The following is a 13,972-nucleotide window of genomic DNA, read 5'->3' on the forward strand; positions in this document are numbered from 1 at the left end:
AATTTTTTTAATAATTCTTTAGAGGTAGTTGATTGCATTTAACTATTTGAATTAAAAATCGTACTTAAAAAAAAAAAGAGTTGAGAGTAAATATTGATGTTCAAAATCAATATTTAAATCTTTAAATAATATAATTTTTCAATAGTATGGAAACTATAATGTTACGACTCAAAAAATATATTCTATTACTGTCTCATAAATTTAAGTAGAAAAAAAAATGATTACTGTCGATTATTGACGTAATTTTTATTTTAAATATTTTGCGATGTGTTTATTAAAAATTATTAAAAATCTTCTTTCACTGAACTGAACATCGACCGCAAATATAACGCATATGCGTAAAGAAAAAATTTTCCGATTTACAAAGATATGCAGAAGCCTAATAACATTTATTTTTTTATCATACATTATTTGTAGTTAAACTGAAAATTTGATAGCTATTCCAAATATTAAATCCTTAATGGATAATATGAATCTATTTAAGAAGTTATCGAGATTTGAAGCGTTACAATTTTTTATATTACACAGAAAAAAAAATTTACTTGAATTAAGTAAATAATTTTGAAGAATTTCATCTTCTTGATTTGAATAGAAAAATTCTTAAACTAAGAAATTTTTATTGGTTTAAATAAATTTTACTTGATTCAAGAATTTTTCGTCTTGATCCAAGACAATAAAACTCTTTAAAATTATTTTCTTGGTTTAAGAATTTTTCTCTTGATTCAAATTAATTTTTTTTTCTGTGTACTTAATAGGTTAATGTTGATGTTCTTTTTCGTTTTACTACACGAAATCAACTTTTGAAAGTTTTAAATTAATATTTATAAAATTATCTGTTCAATAGATATACAAATTCAAACTCAAAACGCTCGAAAAATTTCCTATCGTAAAGTTTTGATCTCTATGAGCTCACAAATATAACTAATAGCATCTGTAAAGCTAGCATTAACTCCATCATTGACCATCAAAATCTCGGTCATTATTCGAGCAACAATATTTATTTATAGTGTTAAATTTGTGGATAATTAATTAATCCCACTAAATTTTCGAGATCAAAAATCTAATGGTTTTTTTTTATATTCCCCAACGAATCAAACGGTTTTAATACAGTTTGCAGCATTCAATGTAGTTTTTGAGCATAAAAAGAACTTCTGACTTAAAAAATGGGTTCCATGATTTTTGATCCCCTGACAAAATATTCGCGACAAAATCTCCCCAAGACGAAAAATCCCCGACAATTAATCCTAAATAGCCGGAATTTTCAAATCAAACGATAAACCACCAAATATTAAACAATTTTATCGTTTGTATCAATATATAAAATTTAGAACACTTACAACACTAGATAAATATAAATATTTATTCATACACAAACACGGGTAATACTGTTGCGCCCTTTTAACATGGTTTTTGTGTGTTGTTTATTCGACATTAGACTAACACAAACGCTTGTTACCGTGTTGTACCCTTTTATCATTGTGCTTTTTAATAATTTTTAATAACTATAACGAATTTGAAGTATAACTTGTCGGAGATTTTTTGTCTTGGGGATATTTTGTCGGGGGATCAAGACGCCTGATACCAAAAAATGATTCATCAAGCAATTTCGAAGTTGTGTAAAATAATACTTTTTTCGAATTTAAAATCTCACTCTAAAACTTTACAAATAGCAGAATAAATTATTAAAAATCTATGACTCAAGCATCGAACGGTATCATCACTTTATCAGAACCATAATGAGCAAAATCTAGCCTCCTTAATTTCGTCACTAGATCATTAATTTGTTCAATTAATTATTCATTCAAAACAACCTTGTATGATCATCAGATTAATGAGAGTAGTAATTAAAATAACGATCCAAAATATATATAACTAAACTAGTGTTTATTATAGTAAACAACAGAATTATGTAATTGGCAATCAATTAACGATAATGATAAAATAAGCTGTGTTCTAGAAATTAACTAAATAATTAATTGGTCAAGCCGTAAGCCATTAAGTGATCATTCGAAAATATTTACAATTGTTAAATAATCCTCTGAGTACTTTTGTGCATTTTAAAATTTACTGTTCTAAACAAACCATATATATTAAAAAATATTGAAATTTTGAAATATAATATACATGAAATAGTATTTTGTATTTTCCTTCTATGTAACAAATTTGCGCAAAATAAAATAAAAATGTTAAAAAAAAACTTATTTTTATATGAATGTATGCATAAAAATGACTAAAAAAAAAACTCTAAATCCTTTCAAAGCGTAATTGATAAATAAAATAAAACAAAAATCTTTGGGTAGCGCTAAATAAATGGAAAACGCGTAACGTTTCGGTTATTCAATTATTCTCTGGCAATTGAACCATGAATCACAAACCTTGAAAATGAATTTATTTCAATGCGGCCTGTATTTCTCATCCTCTTGCTCATGTAAATATAGAATCCCTCAATCTAATTGTGAGACATGGTGATTGTCAACGTGATCAGTAAATAATAACGTAATTAAATACAGTTTAATTGTATTCAGTAACTTTATTTTTAATTCATTAGCTATATGTATTTATTTATTTACTTCTAGATATAAATTCTGTAGAGATGTATTAACACCTGTGCATAGAAACCAGAAAAAAAATATAAAAAATTATGCATACATTTTATAAATCAAGAAAATTTCAATAGAAATGAAACGTACAAAATTACAAATGTCATAAAACAAATTTCTGTACAGTCGTCTCTAAAGTATAGAAAAAATCATAAGTTTCTAAGAATTCAGATTTCTAATAAATTTGCAAATTTTTCTTCTTAGGACTTTCTTAGATACATTCAATGTTTTTAACTCATTCAGTAGTTTATTGTAATATTTAATTGCTACATAGTAAGCATTTTTTATGTTAATAGTTTTCTTACGTTTAGGGAAAATTAACTGTCTATTACGAGTATTAAATCTTCTTTCAGAGTATAATATTTTACAATCATTATAATAATATAAAAGAGCATTAACAACAAACCCGAGTAAAAACAGAACTCCGCCGCATCACCGCCGCAACAGCGCTGCACGGTTTTTTAAGCACCGCATTACCGCTTCATTACAGCCGTGATAATTTTGATTATTTTACGTGCCGCACCACCGCTGCACTACTGCCGTTTGGCGGTATACATTGAAATAAAATATTTATTGATCATTCGAATAGCTACTTAAATTTTCTTATTTAAATTACGGCTTGCAGCGTAGTTAGTAATGTTCGAGACTTTCATGCAGACGACCCAAGTTCGAATCCCATCGCAGTTTGATTTTCAAAATTCTTTCAGGATATTGCGATAGCGCCTTACATTAAAATTTCGACTCAGGTTATTTATTTATTAATTAATTAATGCACAATAAATTAATCATGATGTCATTTTTTGGAAATTGTCATATGCCCTACCCCAAGTAATGATACCATAATTTATTACACTTTCAAACGAGCCATGATGAATAGTTTTTAAGACCTGTGGTTGGATCCAATTAATTAGTTTATAAAACAGAAAAGTAAAATATTTAATTTTTTTCATAAGTTTGCTTCCATGTTTATTCCATTTCGTATGAGAATCGAAAAATACTCCTAGATATTTACTATTATCAACTCTTTTTAATTTTTTGTTATGAATAAACAATTTCAAGTTGATTTATATGCTATCTACATAATTGCCAAAAGCAATAAAAGTGGACTTATCAATATTAAGCGATGGTTGGTTATTTTTTAACGAGATATCTAATTTACTTAACTAGTTATTTAGATATTGACTAAATTTATTCCAGTTTCTACCATAACATAATACCGCTGTATCATAAGCATATGAAACAAGAGCATTTTTAGGTAATTAATTAAAGATATCACCAATATTAGCAATATACAGTATAAATAGGAGCGGGCCAAGTATAGTTTCTTGAGGAACTCCAAATTTCACATAGTTATATTCGCTTCTAAAATTATTTATTTGAACGCACTGACGGCTTCTATCTGTTAGATAATTTTTTAGTATTTAGTGTAGTAAGCCTATAATACCACGTCTCCATAATTTATCTAATAAAATGTCATCATTGACAGTATCAAAAGCTTTAGCAAGATCAAAGAAGGGTAATATTGTTGGAAGTTGTTTATCAATGTTATTAAAAATAAAGTCTGTGATAAAAGCAAGAGAAAATCATTGTGAAAAATCATACAAACAATTGTATATAATTATTTCAAAACTTTAGTAAGATTGGAATCTTCTTTCGTTTCGGCTGCCAAATGGTCTTTTTTTTCTTGTTTTTTACTAACGTCTCCGTTACTGTTGGAAATTCGATCAGGCTGTGAATTAAAACAGAAAAAATTTTAATTCAATAATCGATCCAACTTTTGTAAGTCGTTTTATCAAATTTACGATTTTTATAACAATTAATTTTTTTTTTTTTTTTTTTCAAAAAAGTTAAAGCTTAGAGAATTCAACTGTAGGCTAACAAATAAAAATAAAATGATAAGACTTAGACCGGTACAACCTGACGCTATCGTATCGACAAATCGGAAAGCAATTTGAGAACACTAGGAGGTGCTGATCATCTTGACGCTTATCCGATCGCAAATTATTCCAAGTATTGAAGACTTACCAAATTACTCAGTTCAACCTTTCAACCAATTTTCGTCGTCCAGATAAAACGTCTACTTATAAAATTTGTAATATGGATAGGAAGAGAAAGCAAACATATTATACTATATAATTATACTACATTGTTACTAATATCTAAAATCTACCAACACAAAAATAAATATAACAATGCTGAATTTGAATTAATAATTTCAATTAAATAAAGCGAAACATTCTATTAAATTTAATTTCCGGGGTATTATACTTTTTAATAGACAAAATATATGAATGAAGTCAGCAGTTATTTAAATATATTTTATTACCTTGAATTCACAGCTTTAATAGACAGTCTAATTGATCAGTTAAATTCGTTTTAACAATCTGTGTGGCGCATCGAAAAGATGCACCCTCGCTGTAGGTTTACAATTCCAACAATTCACGGTGCTCATCCCACTTAAATTCAAAGACCACCGGCCGCTTAGAGGTATAACCGATGCCCATTTTTTTACGATCTCATTCATCTTTAGAAGTTATATTTTTACAATTTTTTAAGAGCATGGATTAATTTTAACAAGGACTAAGTTATTATTATTACCGGGTTCTTTCCTTCAGTTATTTCATTTACGGATTTTTTAAGGCTGCACGGTAAGAATAAATTCCCACACGAGTCCAAAAATAAGATAATAATAATTCTAAATGAATCTTGACTTAGAATCTTGATCTTGTTTTCCGATTTTTAATGAGCGTAATAATTTATTATCAAAAATTACGGTAATAATTTCGATATAGGTTCTACAATATTTCAACCTATTACCGTGATATCTTAAATTTTTTTTTAACCATTACAAATTTTTTTCTCACATTTCATGAAAAATAATATAATTTAAAAGAAAAAATTGAGTTGGAAAAAAAATTTTAAAAGTCTATTTTTTGGTATTTAATTGCTATAAATAAGGTAGCACCGCTTTCGAATAATTATTAAAATTCCTGAGAAAAAATTCAGAATTGCATTCACGGGTGGTCTTTAATGACATTTTAAACGCAATTTAACATATCATTATTTTGATTTACCAAATACACATAACAGTTACACTCATAAGTATAAGCATTACAACACATAAATATAAAACTCAACATTAATAGTTTATTATTATTAGACTTCATGGTTCAATAAAAGAAACAACCTCTTTTAGACAGGTAGGCGCGACAGATCGCACCCGAGATTTTTATCTAGCCTTTTACGATTATTTTCAGACTTAAGAAAATCGAAGAGAAGAATTATTGACTGTAAAATTACTTCTACAGAGTACATCTTTGTATGGTTTTTTTTTTAGTCCGAAACACTTTTAATTCCACCGAAAAAAGGGATCGGAAAATGACACGAAATAGTAGAAATACCAAGTCCCATTTTTTTTTATTTCTAACAAATTTTCTTTCTCTTCTACGATTCTTTATTATTTTCCACTTAAATAGGGAAAAAAAAAAAAAAAAAAAAAAAAAAAAAAAAGCGCAGACGTTAAAGAAATGTAAATGCGATGCAAATATCCAATTAGGCGAAGATAAACTCAAGCAATTTTATTTATTTCCTTCGAGTATTTTTCCTCAGTCCTTACATTTTTACTACAATAACGGATGATCAAAGGCAAAGTATGATAATACTTCATAAAAGTGAACATAATAGACTGAGAGCTATTGATAGATATTACATAAAATCTTATTGTCGATTATTTATTATCAAAATATAGTATACTGACATTAAAATTCGAAAACATACATGGCAATAGTTATACGGATTCTTGTGACCTTATCGTTATATTTTACACTGTCTAAAGACTAACCAAAACATATAAATCTAACAACGAAACCGCCCAGTGTCGAAAATACATAGTTCGCCTCTTGGACTACGACCTTCGCGTGCTCACAATCGCAAAACTATTTCCACACAAGTAGTCAGATAATTATGGTCTTTTAAGATTTAGAGGTATATGTTATTTGCTTTAAAAAATATTTTTCATGGAAATTTTTTTTTCATTACATGTACACAAAAAAAATTTTGTTGAAGAAAAAGTATATTACTCGTTTGAAACAATAATTAAATTTTTTTTTTTTTTTTTTTTTTTTCCCGTTTAATTTTTATTCAATTAAACATGACAACATACATAAATCTGAATATTTTACCAAATTTTTTTCTCTTTATGGTATAACTATCTATAATTTATGTTATTTTTCATTAGTATAATAAAACAAATAGAATACATTAATAAAGGTAAAATGTGCGTAATGTTCAATGATAAAAAATCTTACGGTATTTAATTATATTTAAAAATAAATTTAAAAAATCCATATTTCTTCTACTTGGCACATGTTTTAACGTTTTACGTATCAATTTAATGTAAAAGATTTGTTGTTCTTATCATTAACTACTTTTTATAATATTAACATCTCTAAAACATGTCTAATTAACATGTCTTAGTATTGAATTTAACAATTAATTCTTAAGTTACTTTATTTAAGTTTTAATTCCTCTCTAAATTGACAACATGATTTGATAAAGTAGAAATTTTATTTATCAAACGTTGGCAATTTTTATTACTAAATAAATTAAAATTTTTAATTTTCTTGAACCAATGAATAACTTGTATCATAATCGAGGAATTTGCTCTCAGCAGTATTTAAGAAAATAAAATTATTTTTCGCGGAATAATATGTTTTTGTCTCTCAGATTAAATACGAAAATTGAAAAAATAATTAACATGGTTTTATCTTCAAATGAATAATGAATTATAAAAACAGCGGAAAACATTTAATAAAACCGGATTATATCTTGTTATTACAATGCACTGTGTAGTAAAACAAAACGTGAGAAATAATAATAATTACACGGAGGAATAATCGCAGAAATAATAATTACAGCCGTGCGGAAAACCCCATCCCGGGGTTAATGTCGTCGTCGCCGTTGTCGACGTTCCAAACAGGCTTTCGTGTGTCGCGAAGCGTTAAGTATCTCAACTTTAAAATTCTCGCTTCCATCACGCAGATTCCAAATTATTTTATTCTGGATAGTCAAGTATCTTTTGTACTTATGTGTACATATATTGAAGTAAGACAAAAAATAAATAGAGCACACATTATATGAAGTAGCTTTGAACGATTTCACCCTGAAATTCTTACCCATCATACATCTCCCTCTCTCTCTGTCTTTTTCTTATTGCTATGAAATATATATCTCTTTGAACTTTTTCTCATTTAACTCATATGTCTGATCAACTAATAATTTTATTTTCCAAAAAAAAAAAAAAAATTCATCTCGTATCAACTGGTTCAAATAAAATCTTTAAATTAAAAGTTATTACGTTGGAATTAAATTGAATTAATTGTTCTTCAATCGATTATTTTTCAATTAACAATAAATTGAATTTATACTGGAGTACATTTAATTGATAACAGATGATCTCTGTAGAAACATCTTTGATTGTTAATTTCAATAAAAAAAAATAATAATTCTATATTCACAGAGGCCTTTTGTTAGCAGTTGAATGAAAATGACCTTTATTATTTTTTCATTAAAATCCGTTTGACAACTGCTGTATAGAATTGAAAGAACAAACCTTTTCCCACATTGATATATGTAAGCGCCCACGATTTATTCATCACTTTGAAGTTGTGTGTGTCGGTGACAAGTAAAATGCAAGTCGGAAAAGACATTATATTATATTGGTTACTGCGGCCTTCAAAGTTATAGGTTTCCAAGTTTTAAACTTTAAAAGGGACAAAACTTTTTTAACAAAACCATCACCAGAAGTTCAAAGCCGTTAGAAAGTAGGTGAATATGAATTTACATTCTTTGATGAAATTTCATCCGTCTTCTAAAGGATTTACTTATATTTATCTATTTATTTTCTTAAATGATATGTATTTAAAGAATATAGGTATAAATAGATATAAGCAATGTATGTACAATACATTAGCAGTTTTTGACAGAAATACGGTTCCAAACGTGAACATTATCATGCGTAATTTTTTCTCGGGAATGAAAAAATATGAAAGATATTGGCAAGTTTCCAAGTACTAAAAACCAGTGAAACTGTCTAAAGAATTTTTCTTTTCTTATTTGGAAATGACTTGTGACTCTATAAATAATATTATAAAAAGTTTTATACTTTTTATTTCACTTTGATTTTTCTCTTGATTCATTAAGATTTTATTGTATAAATAAATAAATAAATAAATAAATAAATAAATAAATAAATAAATAAATAAATACGAACTATCAACTCAACATATATCGCTGTATTTCAAAGTAACTTTCATGTAAAAATCATTTTAATTTATTCCGGGAAAACATGAAAAATAACCGTTATTAAAGGAAATTACTTTAGTTACGAATTTTTGACAATCCAATAAAGAGGATATTAACCTTCAACACTGACCTCATAAAAAAATGTGTAAGCTTTGTTAAAAGCTGATTAGTTTGTGGAGTCGATCGGTAGAGCTATTTAAAAGTTATTCTAAAACAATAGACTTCTAAAAAATGTCTTCTTCTTAATAGATAAAACATAGCGTTTTATTAAACTTGTATAAAACGTCATAAGTACAATTTTAACCGTTTAGGTATGAAATTAGCGAGAAGTTGCATAGGGATGGCTTTTACGGTCAACCGTTTTCTTAATTTTTTACTACGTCATGGTTTTGTATTGGATAACTCTAATAAAAGTTCCTAACAGTATAGATCTTATAGGTATTCTATATGATAGCGCGGCACTAATAAAAGTCAAGAAACTACTAAAAGTATCGGAATGGAGTTCTCGGAACAATTATTTGAGCAATGGAGCCGATAAAAAAATCAATTATCAACAGAGTTTTAAAGTTCATTTTACAGTCTATGTTTACTATTAGATTCGTTTTTACCTTACGGGTGAGTCTAAATTTACCAATTTTACCATGTTACACAATTTTATTGGAAAAATGTACTTATATTCGTAAAATGGCTAAATCGTTTAGATTAACAAATCAATTATTTACTTTTTTATTAATATAAGGTACCCGCGGGTAATAAGGCCTAAGTGATAGGAAAATGCTATTTAAAAAAACCTCTTCTGCTAAAGACTTCTTTAGTAGAAGCGTCCAGCTTAGAAATGTCGCTACAAGCTTATAGAGTCTCGATACAATGTTCCTTGTCTTCTATATTTCATTATCCGTCGTATACTAAAGTAACGCAGAAGAATTCTTAAAAAACGATTTGAGTAATTGGTAAACATTTTTTATAATTTTATATTTAATAATTTAAAATTATTGTTCTAATTTTTATCAACATCTTAAAAAGTATTGTTGCTCAATTTAAGTGATGATTGATCTCTAATACCAATTTTATCAAGGATAGTATAACTATTTCCAGTATGTATAACCCGCAGGCCATATTACCCTACTGTAATAAAATAATAAAAATAATAAAAATAAGGCCTATTCGCAAGGTTTTTTAAAAAATTTAATTTTGAGTTTGTTTATGGTGTAAATTACCATTACTCCATTATATTTTATGGCTAATGTATTAATTTAAAAATTAATGATACATTGCAATAATTAAATGCAATATTTTCGATTTTTTTCAAAATCTCCCTTAGCTAGGCCTTATTACTTGCCGGTACCTTATATCTACTTTTTTACCAAAATTAACCAAAATAAAATCATTTTTCACTTACTTCGATTATCTTCATTTTCTGAATTAATTAAAAATACAACTAAGTGTTTAATACGATTATCCTCATCACAATCAAAATTCTGTATTAAATATTAATTTTTAAGATACTACTTACTTGTTTGTGGTAGAATAGCATTGGATATGATAAATTGAATGGTTAAAAATAAATTGAAAACGTATATATACTTCAGATGGATAACATCCCTTTAATTATAAAATTAATTAAACCGAACGAGAGCAACCGCATGCGTGGCACGCGAGATTGTTCGTGCATGAAATCATGAAGTTCAACCGTATCACGAATCAATGCATCAACACCTTGTTAAATTTTGGGCGAATCACGAGGGTATATCTTGAGTTTAAATCTTTATATCCTTCTATATTCGTCACATCGTTTTATTCAATATACCTATATATATATATATATATATATATATATATATATATATATATATATATATATATATATATATATATATATATATATATATAAATTCAACAAAAAGCTTTTACACATTCAGGATTCTGGTCCGATACTGGTTGGTACCTATACACACAATAAATATAAATGATGACCAGTATATAGGTTAAAAGGATCTAATACCGTTCGAAATAAAAAATGAATATTTTTTTTCATTCCCTTCTTTGCTAAAAGTGGCCGCGGTATTTACTTAAATTGATAGAGGATCTATGGGGGCGTTACTCGTTAATCTTTTATTACAAACCATTTATTTTTTAATAATATATTAATAAAAATCACGACTCTGTATCTGTTAGATCGATAATGTATGGCAAATTTATTTAACATTATAATCAATTCTTCGAGACATGAAACAAATTACTTATAAATATAATTAGCTTATATAATTCAATAAAAATTATATATATTTTTAATTTTTAATTTGCAAGATGATTGAAATCAAATTTTTAAGCTTTTAAACTTTTAAATAATTTTAGAAAGTTAAATTTTGTACTAAAGAAGAAAAATTTTTTACCCAGGGCGCTCTTAAACTAAAATATTTTTCTGCTAGACAATATGTTAGTAAATATCTCCATACAACAGACAGATCTTTTTTTTTTTGGTTAACTGTTTTCATATCCAATTATTGTTACAGTTAATGATAGTTATCTATTCAAATTTATGAATAATTGTAGTTTTTAAAAAAATAATCTAATATAATTTAAGACCATTGTTGAATTGAGTAAAAGTATCAAAAAAAAAATATTATAAAGGACAAGTGTTTTTTTACTTGGTTAAGAAATAAAATTGAATATTTTCATAAATATTAATTTATGGAGAAAAGATTCAAATAATGATCATTAAACATTAATATTAAGAATGTTGTTTTTTAAATAGAATTTACATCATTATTATAACATCTGTACTCGTCGATTAAATTTTTGTTATAGAAATTTGTGAGTTATTAATAACTTCCCACAATACCCATGAATTGTTTGAATCTACAGATTTTCCCTTTTTGATTTAAAAATAAAACGATGTCATGGAACGAACTCAAAGAACAATTAATTTAGACTCACCTGATACGAGAGTGAATTCAATATTGCATGCAATTCCTTTCATGTCATTCACCTGATACATCAGAGAAGTAAACGAAGAATGAACCCGGGTCAAAAATTTAATCTGTTTTAGGATAAATGAAAATTTTTTTTTTTATTTTAATTTATTTAAAGTCGCATCAACTATATAAGGTTATTAGCAACTACTATTATTTTACAATTACAGATTTCAAATGCAGACCCGATAGATGAGATATCATCAACATTAAAATTTGAATGTTAACCTTTTTGAATTTTCTCATTTCGAGTGTAGAAAAAATTCTGTATGGTATATACTAATACAAATTCGGATGAATTGAAATAACAAAATTTTTATTACAGATGTGTTTCTTGGGTCTGGTGTTCGGCGACAACAGTACGTTTGACAATATATCTGCGTTATCATCTACTGGGCATGCAGATTATTCTACAGTAGGCCAAGTAAGTTTTTATTTTGTTACTTATACTATAAGTTTGTAAATTTTTACGAAAAAAAAGTTATTCTAAATTTTTATCTAAATTCTCTTCAACTGAAAACAATTTCGTTTCATCTATAAAACACATTATATAGATGATAATAATTAATATTTTTTAAAAAGATATTTTTATGTCAGTATATTTCTATCAAACAAACATTTCTAAACACTAATGGACCATCGAAAAAAAAAATTTTTTTTAAATGTTGATTAAAAAGTTATTGCTTATTACTATTCATATTTTCATTGCATTTATTACATGTTTGACATGACGATATAGTGGTTGAATGCCTACGTGTTATTTTTTGACCAAAGTAGTTTTGAAAATCTCCGATGGAAGGTGCATAATCACTGAATCGTCTCCCCACGAGAGAGTCCGTCTTACAAGTTCTAAAATAATAATCACTCTTTTTACTCTCCCAAAGAGCTTATTTGACATTGACGTACCCATTTCAGTAAAAATTAAAAAATTATAATAAATAAATATTTTATCTCATACATAAAATAAGCGAAAGAGACGTTTAGTTTAGACCGGGTAGCTCAAGTGGTAGAGCAGCCGACATGTCTTCGGAAGGTTCTGGGTTCGAATCCCAGTCCGAGCTATCGGAATTTTTTCTCGCATATTCTATAAATTCACATTAAGAAGATCCTCTCCATATTCCTTTCTCAATCTTTTTCTACCAAGTATTCTGTTACGTGAATGTGGAACGCTTCACGCAATAATTAACTGTAACTTCCTATTCTTTCCCGCTTCACAGCATTATTTAATTTGTAGCGTGATATGGTCTTACATGAGTAAATCAGATCATTTATATAGCCAGATATAAAAATTGGCTACATAAAAATTATTTTTCACGGTAATTCTTGAGAAAAATCTATTTCGCGTAAAAGTAAAATTATTAGATTAAGAACTTTCTACTCTTCATCCAAAAATTATAATTTATTGAATTAAAATTCAAGGTCTTTAATTCTTGAAACAAACGTGAAATTTTAAAGAAAATAATGTTTTTTTTTTATTATCTTTAAGTTTATTTGAGCTTACACAAACGATATTACGACATTATACCCTTATTGTGACAATTTTTTTCCAATACTTCAAAAGAACAAGAAAAATTTCACACTTTCACTAATCTTCTAAATATCAAATTAATCATAATCACTTTTAGTTTGTCAAAATGACAAAACAGAAGTCAATAAAATTACCAAAACTGTGATTGTTAAAGGATTTGATAGAGGAAACCATAAAAGTACTTGACAGGTAGATATTTCGTAGTGTAATTGTATAATAAAATGACTCTGATGAAACCCTAACAAAACATCAGACTAAATAAATCCCATATAATGTTCACGCCAATGCATTATATAGTTTATTGAAGAGCATAAATATTCACAACGTGAAAGTATAAGCGCAAAAAAATTCCGAAAATATTTAAAAATTTTTGTTATTTTTATCATCATTACCACTACTATTATTACAGCATGTCGTCTCATTCTCTTGATGGCAGGTGACCAAATGGTTACGACATGAAACAAACATAGAGAAGCTTTTGCCGTGCGGAAATGCGGGAATGGCCTTCACGAACGACCACTGTAAACATAAAATCCTAAAGAATTCCTACCCAGATTTTTGTTGACGCA

At 27.1% G+C, this 13,972-nt stretch overlaps 1 protein-coding gene across 2 annotated transcripts in view; it reads left to right on the forward strand.

Moving 5' to 3' along the window:
- Nolo (ADAMTS-like no long nerve cord) overlaps nt 1–13,972 on the forward strand; it is a 163,575-nt gene that overhangs the window by 78,355 nt on the left and 71,248 nt on the right. For both annotated transcript variants that reach the window (XM_074242506.1, XM_074242505.1), the window contains exon 3: nt 12,201–12,299. In XM_074242506.1, coding sequence (XP_074098607.1) covers nt 12,201–12,299 — 99 coding nt within the window. The remainder of the gene's footprint in view (nt 1–12,200; nt 12,300–13,972) is intronic.

This window comes from Cotesia typhae, unplaced genomic scaffold, assembly GCF_013202065.1.
Source record: "Cotesia typhae breed Kobodo isofemale line unplaced genomic scaffold, CoteBio_Ctyphae contig_4, whole genome shotgun sequence".
NCBI lineage: Eukaryota > Metazoa > Arthropoda > Insecta > Hymenoptera > Braconidae > Cotesia > Cotesia typhae.